Here is a 9,706-nt window from a genome sequence, read left to right as displayed (position 1 = left end):
AAGCTAAGTTTTATTTTCTATTATATTATTAAATAAAATAAAAGAGTAAAGTATCGTTTTTGTCTTCAATATTTAGGATAAGTTTTATTTGTGTTTTTAATGTTTAAATCGTTCTATTTGTATTCCTAATATTTATAAAAGTGATTCAATGTTATCTTGCCATCAATTATACTAACAGATCAAATTGTATTTTTCAATTATTCTCATTTAAATGTATTATTTATTCTCAATTAGGACTCACTTGAATGTGTTTGATTTCAATATTATACCTACTGTTTGTGTTCAGGTTCAATATTGTATAGATTAGTTTCAATTTTTGATGAGCTATTATTTAGAATGGATCATTAGTTTTATCCCAAATATTTGTATTCTAACTTCAAAAAGAAACTTTTAAAACTTCAACTAAAACTAATGATGTGTAATTGACGATAAAATACTTCTACAAATATTAAAAATATAAATAGAATAATTTAAAAGTTAAGAATATAAATAAAACTTTTTTTAAATATTAGAATAAAAATAATATTTTATTCTAAAATAAATCTACCGTTATTTTTTAAACGAATGAGATAAGATATTGATGATATAGCAGAATCAAGATTCCCTTTTAGCAGACAGGAGGACAACTAGATTTTATTTCAATCAAAAGCATCATAGAAAAATAAAACCACATGACTTTATGGTTTGGAATTATATGCTCTAATTATTTATGTGCAATCTCAGAAAGAGAGAAAGAGAACCTTGCCAGCGCATATTTATTGTTAACCAAGCTGAAGTAGTAGCACCAAAATCAATGTACCATAAAAAATAATTGGCTCATGAATAAAAATACAGTTACTCATTTGAACCATCATCGTACAAGTACAAAAGTCCTCACAAGATAAACAGTAAATATAAATATATATGCACACAAAATTATTCTTCAAACAAACATTAAAAAAGATAGAGCATCTCAACGTACACTCATGCACACACTAGCTATTCTTATTTCAAAAGTGGTAATTTTTTATTTTTTATTTTTTATTTACACTACTCCTATACACATAATTAATAACTTGTTAACTAACTATTTACTACTAGTTATTATATTATTAGGTTTGTATCATGTTAAAATTTTTAATTTATTATTTTATTTTTTCTCTAAAAAATTAAATATATCAATTTCTATCATTATTTAATAATAACTTAATGGTCTTTAAGAAATTTTAAAATTATTAATTCAGTTCATTCAATTAAAATTTGTTGAGATTAAATTATTTGATTAAAAAAATTTATGAAACTATTATAGATATCATGCTCTTCTAATTTAGTTCGAATGCCACTTGACATCCTACCATGTGTTGAAAACGTACTACAGTCATGACATGTATCACTTAAACAGATTTCTCAATCACAATGAGACTAAAATCACTATGTTTAATTACTTGGTCTGTTTCTATAGTTTCACTAAATTTTTAATTAGATTTTTATTTTTTTTTACTGAGTCCCTATATCATATTAGATTTTGTAATTAAATCTCTGTTGTGATAAAAATGCTAAAATTAATAAAATATTCCGTTAAACAAAACGAATATGTTTAACATTTGATTGAATATTTGGTATAATTTAATCCGTTAATTTTAATGTTTTTGTCACGATAGGGACTTAGTTACAAAATCTATCTGATATCGTATAAGGATCTAATTAAAAAAAAAAAGACCTAATTAAAAAATTTAATAAAAATATAAATACTAACATATCAGAGTAATTAAACCAAATAACTAACACAGTACAATTTAAAATTCACAAACCATTTTTAAAATAGAAGAAATTTTGAGAGCTAATATTGTAATATTATAACTAATATTTAACATAAGAAAAAAATCACTCGAAATTCTTAAAAATAAAAGTATCCAAAATTTAATTAAAAAAAACATTTGCAAATTAAACACAACAAAAGTTCATTTTTAGTGAGTTTCATAATAAATTTGTTTAGCAACCTGCTATAATATTCTGTTAAAATTAACTGTTATAATATTAGTTCGCTAATATTACTCTTTAGAATATCAAAAACTAAAATAAATGATACTTACAAAGCTGAGGTAAAAGCAAAATGAAGTTGAAAAACAATGGTTGTGAAAGAGAAGGAACGTGTAGGGTGTAGGACACGACAAAGCCTCCTCGTTTGGCAGAAAGACAAAAGGGCCATGAGATGAGATGAGCCTTGTAAGTTGTAATGTGGTGGCACATTTTGTCAGTAGCTACTACCCATCTTTGTTGGTCCTAAATTGTTTCCTTACACTCACGGACTTCACTAACCAAACACTTCCTTATATTACATTACATACCAATTATTCACCCCTTAACTACCTTTCTTTTCTTTGACCAATTTGGATTGGTCGAGTTGCTAACTCGTCCACTTAAGCAGATGTTAGCAATTCGAATCCCGCTTTATGCATACAGCAATCTATTAGTCATAGACTCCCCATACTCAATGAGTTATAGCTCAAATGGCATAGACTTCTTATACTGAATTAAGAGGTTGCGGGTTAGAGTCATATATCTTTCCAAATTTTAAGCCAATGAGTAATAGCTCAAATGGCATAGACTCCCCATTCTCAATTAAGAAGTTGCGGGTTGCAGGTTCGATAGAATTCAGATCTGCAACGGATTAGTCCTAGATACGGTGAAGAAAAAAAAAAAAACTACTTTTCTTTAATCTCCTTTAATTTCTCTCACACCATTTTTGTAAAATCATATCATCACATTATTCCTCTATCTTCTCGTGAACACTTCCCTTTGTAACATCCTTTTCATTCATCTAGCTATATACTAAGTTTTAATATCATACCATATATTATCATAAATAAACCATGATGCTGTAGCTATAAGCTAAACTACCAAAGAACAAGAATAATGGCAAGTTTTCAGTTTCTGAGTTTGCTGATTGTTGTTTCAGTTTTGAGTTTTTGCTATGGAGACAGCAATGACATGAATAATGTTCAGCTGAATGATGATGTTCTTGGCCTAATTGTGTTCAAATCAGACCTCCATGACCCTTCTTCGTCTCTTGCTTCATGGAATGAAGATGATTCAAGTGCTTGTTCATGGAACCGGGTTCAGTGCAATCCAGCAACAGGAAGAGTCACTGAGATCAATCTTGATGGGTTGGGATTATCTGGAAGAATTGGAAGAGGCCTTGAGAAGTTGCAGCATCTAATGGTATTGTCTCTTTCTCATAACAATTTTAATGGTAGCATTACTCCTTCACTTACACTTTCCAGCACCATTCAGAGTCTTAATCTAAGTCACAATGGCTTCTCTGGTCAAATACCAACTTCATTTCTTAATATGAGTTCAATTAGGTCTCTTGATCTTTCTCACAACTCATTCTCAGGACAAATCCCTCAAAGTTTCTTTGACAGTTGCAATTCCCTTCACTACTTTTCTTTGTCCAATAACATGTTTGAAGGACAAATTCCTAGCACAATCTCTAGATGTTCTTCATTGAATAGCATTGATCTTTCGAATAACCGTTTCTCCGGTTATGTTGATTTTGCTGCTGTTTGGTCATTGAGTAGGCTTAGGCAATTGGATCTTTCAAGCAATGCCTTATCAGGTTCTTTGCCTAATGGAATTTCTTCAATTCATAACTTGAAAGAGATCTTGTTAAGGAAAAACCAGTTTTCAGGTCCATTGCCTAATGATATTGGACTCTGTCTTCATTTGAATAAGCTTGATTTGAGTGATAATCAGTTCAATGGGTTGTTACCAGAGTCATTGAATAGGCTTAAATCTCTGAGCTATTTAAGTACATCGAAGAATATTTTCGCCGGCGAGTTTCCTCAATGGATTGGTACCATGACTAGTCTTGAACACTTGGATCTTTCCAACAATCAGTTCATTGGAACTATTCCGGATTCCATTGGAGAATTGAGATCATTGGCATATCTGAGTGTTGCGAATAACAAGCTCGAAGGGAACATTCCGGCTTCATTAGTTTCTTGCACAGAGTTATCAGTTATCAAGCTTAGAGGGAATGGTTTCAATGGAAGCATACCAGAGGCCTTGTTTGGCCTTGAATTGGAGGAAATAGATTTTTCTCATAATCATTTAACAGGTCCAATCCCAGCTGGGTCAAGCAGGCTATTGGAAAGTCTCATCAAATTGGATCTCTCAGAGAATAATCTTCAGGGGAATATCCCTGCTGAAATGGGGCTACTTTCAAAGCTTAGATACTTGAATTTGTCTTGGAATGATCTTCATTCTCATATGCCTCCAGAGTTTGGTCTGCTTCAGAATCTAACAGTCTTGGATCTTCGAAACAGCGCCTTGATCGGCTCAGTTCCATCCGATATATGTGATTCGGGTAACTTGGCTGTTCTTCAACTTGATGGAAATTCATTGGAGGGGTCTATTCCAGAGCAGATTGGAAATTGTTCATCACTTTACATGCTGTATGCTTCCTGTTTCTCAACCTCTATTATCATTTCTTAATCATGTTTGTGTCACAACTTATTTAAACTTTTTTTAAAGATACTAATTCCTCTCTATCTTTTATGCAGGAGTTTGTGTCACAATAATTTGAGTGGTTCAATCCCAAAGTCCATGTCAAGGCTAAGCAAGCTCAAGATTCTGAGATTGGAGTTCAATGAACTGAGTGGAGAGATACCAATGGAGCTTGGAATGCTTCAAAACCTTCTTGCTGTGAACATATCATACAACAAGCTCACAGGTAGGCTTCCAACAGGAAGCATATTTCAGAACTTGGACAAGAGTTCCTTGGAAGGAAACTATGGTCTTTGTTCACCATTGCTGAAAGGTCCATGTATGATGAATGTACCAAAGCCACTAGTTCTTGATCCAAATGCTTACAACAACCAAATAGGCTCTCCTAGGCAAAGAAATGAATCATCTATGGCTACTGGCCTAAGTCATCACCACAGATTCCTTAGTGTTTCGGCCATTGTCGCGATTGCAGCCTCATTTGTGATCATATTAGGAGTTATTGCTATTAGCCTACTCAATGTTTCTGTAAGGAGAAGGTTAAAATTTGTGGACAATGCCTTGGAAAGCATGTGTTCGAGTTCTTCAAGATCCGGAAGTCCAGCCACAGGGAAGCTAATTCTGCTTGATTCACAGTCCGGCTCGCCGGATTGGATCAGCAATCCGGAATCCTTGCTCAACAAGGCATCAGAGATTGGTGAAGGAGTGTTTGGAACAGTGTACAAAGTTCCATTGGGATCACATGGAAGAATTGTTGCAATCAAGAAACTCATAACCTCAAACATAATCCAATATCCTGAAGATTTCGACAGAGAAGTTAGGATCCTTGGAAAAGCAAGGCATCCAAATTTGATTGCATTGAAAGGTTACTATTGGACACCTCAAATTCAGCTTCTAGTAACTGAGTATGCATCAAATGGTAGCCTCCAATCCAAGCTTCATGAGAGAATCTCTTCAATTCCTCCACTTTCTTGGGCTAATAGGTTCAAGATCTTGCTTGGAACAGCAAAGGGTCTTGCACATTTGCACCAGTCATTCCGGCCACCCATAATTCACTACAACATAAAGCCAAGCAACATCCTTCTTGACGAAAACTTCAATCCGAAGATATCAGATTTCGGGTTGGCAAGGCTTCTAACAAAGCTTGACAAGCATGTTATGAGCAACAGGTTTCAGAGTGCATTAGGCTATGTTGCACCAGAGTTAGCATGCCAGAGCTTAAGGGTGAATGAGAAATGTGATGTGTATGGTTTTGGAGTGATGATTCTTGAGCTTGTGACAGGTAGAAGGCCAGTGGAGTATGGTGAGGACAATGTGCTAATACTCAATGATCATGTTAGAGTTCTTCTTGAGCAAGGGAATGTGTTGGAGTGTGTTGATCCATGCATGAATGAGTATCCAGAAGATGAAGTTTTGCCAGTTTTAAAGCTTGCAATGGTTTGCACTTCTCAGATACCTTCTAGCAGGCCTTCTATGGCAGAAGTTGTTCAAATTCTTCAAGTCATTAAGACTCCAGTTCCTCAAAGGATGGAAGTTTTCTGATAATGTGAGAAATTCTTCAAGTCATTAAGGCATTCGAATTAGGGAATCACACTCTATCTTGTAGTACAAACAAAATGAGTCTATGTTTAACTATCTTCAAGTACAGAAAAGCTTTCTTGTTGTTAAGCTTTCTTCTCTCTTTTTCTTTCCCTTCATTATCTGTATTGCTATTTAACTTTGATGAAGAATTTGGTTTGTTTAGACTGTTCATTCAAGTATAAGGTGCTTTTTCCATGCATATGGAATCACTATTGTATAAAATCTGCAATTCTTATCTCTCATTTTCTGTTCTACTTTGTTTCTATTGGCAGTGAGAAAATAGTTAGTTGTTATCTGAACTTTTATCTTATATTAAGCTAAAAAAATTAGCCATGCACATTATAAATAGAGGTTATAAATATATACATAGGAAAGCATAAATCAATTAATCATAGGCATGGAATATGGCTACACAAGATTCCATCATTGTTGTTGTTGTTGTTCTATAATTGGAAAGTGAATATGATGGAATGAGATATGTCATTCATCAAAGTAAGGACACAAAAAAAGACAAAAGTAAAAGGTTAAAAGCCTTTCTGGTTTGGTATTTTTCAAGGATTCCTTTTTCTTTCTCATCCAAATTAAAGGGGTACTTACTTTGACCCGACCAAAGAAAAGTTATTTTTCTTATTTTTTTTATTAAGAATTTTCATAGATGAGTCTAATGATACTTTAGATTAAGGCTTGGTAAAGTTTTTATTTTTTAGAATTAGTTTGTAAAAATTAGCTTTTAAAAGATAACTTTTTAAAAAGTATTGCATTTATGTTTGATAAATTAAATTAAAAATGATTTTCAATAAACAAAAGTAACAACAATTAATAAATAGCTTTTAAAATTAAAAAGTATGACATAAATTTAAGCGTTAAATTTAAAAATTAGTTAATACATGAGGTTATATTAGATTTTTAATTTTTGAATCAATTTTGAAAAGCTCAACCTCATGTGATTTCAAAAGTATTCCGATCTTTTAAAAACTAGAAACACAAGTATATAGTCTTTTTTATTTACCAAACTTAAAATGAAGAGTTTGTACTTTTAAAAAATACAAACACCTCTTCAAAAAATTTTATCAAACCAAATTTAAATTCTTTAACTTAATAAAACAGCCACTGTAATTATTTTTCTGATAAAAACTCTGAATTTAAAGATGAGTAGAACAAACTCTTCAAAAAATTTTATCAAACCAAATTTAAATTCTTTAACTTAATAAAACAGCCATTGTAATTATTTTTCTGATAAAAACTCTGAATTTAAAGATGAGTACAACAAACTCATAAGTAGATTGTCACGATCAATTAAATAATAGATGCATAATTGTAAATTCATTTTCATTCGTATGATAAGCTAATAAGTAATAACTAATTCTATATTTTTATAGATAAAGTTTTACGTTCATTTGATGTCGCATATTTTATTGTTTTACAGTTTAATAGATTCATTTACATTATGTTTGGATCAATAGAAATGAGAAGGAAAGAAAATGCACGGAGGAAAAATTGATGGAAAATGAAGTTTCCTCTTATTGGATGAGCATAAAAAATAGATGGAAAAGGAAAAAATGGCTTGGGACCCACATTTAAGTTTTCTTTCCAAACCTGCGAAAAAAACCACCGAAAGTTCTAAAATAAGATAAAATTATTAATATGTCCATTGTTAAAATGCAAAGTAAAATTTATAACATTTAATTGAAAATAAAAAAGGATCAATTTAAAAAAATATTATTGTTAACAATGATAATACATTAAGATCCTAAAATACAATTAAGATCACTTTTTTATTAAAAAAATAATTTAAATACATTAGTATATTATTATATTATAATTTATATATAATATAGGTAAAGGTACTAATGTAATTTTATTCTAGTATAACTTTCTCTCTTCTAACTTTTCCTTCCATCCAAACAAAAGAAAAAGTTTTTCCTATCTTTTTTTATTTTTTCTTTTATTTAAATAAAAAAATTTTTTTACTTTTTTTTCATTCATTTTTTTTTATCCAAATAATATAAAAAAAATCAATTTTTTCTTTTATTTTTTTTTCTCTCATTTTCTTTTCTTCCATTTTCTTTCTTCACCTTTTCTATTTTGCATCCAAACAAAATGTTAGTGAAATTTTCTTTTCCTTTTAATTTGAAAAGTACACTATGTGGTTGTGTTTCCAATTTCAACCTCCCGTCACAGCAGCAAAAGATGTGAATAAAAAGTGCATGCTCTCAAGAAAAGATTTTTTTTTACCGTTGAACCATGTCAATGTAACTACCGGACACCAGCCATGACTTGGCAGAAATTAATAATACTGTATAACACTCCGGATAAATATCAGTTAAAATGAGCAAAAATTTTGGTTATACAAAATAAACAAAAAATTTGGTTATATAAAAAGAATATTTTGGTTGAATATACTTTTCACCAACTTTAAAATGATGAATATTAAGAGATATACAAATTAAAATTTTGAAAAAGATTTTGGCTACTTAATAAAAAAATTGCAATTGATTTTTTTGTACCAATTATTTTATGTTTTATCAATGAATTTCTCCTTATTTTGTTTGTGTAAAAAATTATTTTCTTTTTCATTTAATATAAATTAAAAAAAAATAATAAAAATAACAAATCTAATGAAATTAGAAATTAGACTTATTTTAGTATGTTTTATATATATCAGTGCTATTTTTTATACCAAAACATGAAATAGAATTCCAATTCTTAAAAAAAATTATTCTAAGGGTTAATCAATGTAAAATACATTATTTTAAAAAAATGGTAGGAAATAAAAAAATTTAAAATAAAATATAATTGACAAGACATAATATTTATATGACATGATTGTTGAAATAATAAATAAAAATTACATTACTTCATTATATATATATATCATACCAATGGATTGAATATATAAAAAAACTACATACAAATTTCAATCGATTGTGTTACCACATCAATCGATTGAATAAGAAAATCCCATATTACTGTGTGAAATTCAATCGATTGAATTATAAAAAAAATACGATTATATATAGGGGTGGCAAAGCGGGACGTCCTGCCCCAACCCGTCCCGTCCCGCGCAACTAATATGGGTTCAAAATGCTAGCCCGCTCTGGGACCGCCCGTCCCGCCAAAATCCACCAATTTGGCGGTGCGGATTAGCAGATTTTTTTTAATTTGACGGGCTCCAAATCTTAGCCCCGACTCATTTTTTTTAGCGGATTTAACGAATCGGAACCCGACAGATTCAACCCGTTTTACCATTCCTAATTATATACTGTGCGAAAATCCCATATCCCTTTAGTTTTTCATTAGGCTTCTTGAACCAAACGTCTTGCTATTCCCTATGTCATGAAAAAATGTTTGGTTTTTAAAAAATATTTTTATTTTTCTTTAATTGATCAAAATTTCATATAAATACTATATTCTATATATAAATTTATATGAAAGAAAAAAAAAAAAAGCATTGCCGTCCTTTTACTACTGCCTACAATGGCAGCACCTTCGTCATTAATTAAGCATTTCCAAAATTCTTGGGATGGAAGGATTACAAATCGATCATGATCAATGCCCTGACCCTGAACATTTCTATCAGCAATGTTAGGTATGGAACTCAGGACATTCTGAGTAATTGGTCCAGAAAATTCGTATTTCT

The 9,706-nt window shown here is 30.7% G+C and overlaps 1 protein-coding gene across 1 annotated transcript; it reads left to right on the top strand.

The window, feature by feature from the left end:
- Nucleotides 2,681-6,308, top strand: LOC107635607 (probably inactive leucine-rich repeat receptor-like protein kinase At3g28040). Its single transcript, XM_016339122.2, has 2 exons — nucleotides 2,681-4,436; nucleotides 4,545-6,308. Exons 1-2 carry the CDS (start codon nucleotides 2,896-2,898, stop codon nucleotides 6,025-6,027), a joined length of 3,024 nt encoding a protein of 1,007 aa, XP_016194608.1. The 5' UTR covers nucleotides 2,681-2,895; the 3' UTR covers nucleotides 6,028-6,308.

Source organism: Arachis ipaensis, chromosome B04, assembly GCF_000816755.2.
Source record: "Arachis ipaensis cultivar K30076 chromosome B04, Araip1.1, whole genome shotgun sequence".
NCBI classification, from domain to species: domain Eukaryota; kingdom Viridiplantae; phylum Streptophyta; class Magnoliopsida; order Fabales; family Fabaceae; genus Arachis; species Arachis ipaensis.
This window is presented reverse-complemented; position numbering and strand designations above follow the sequence as displayed.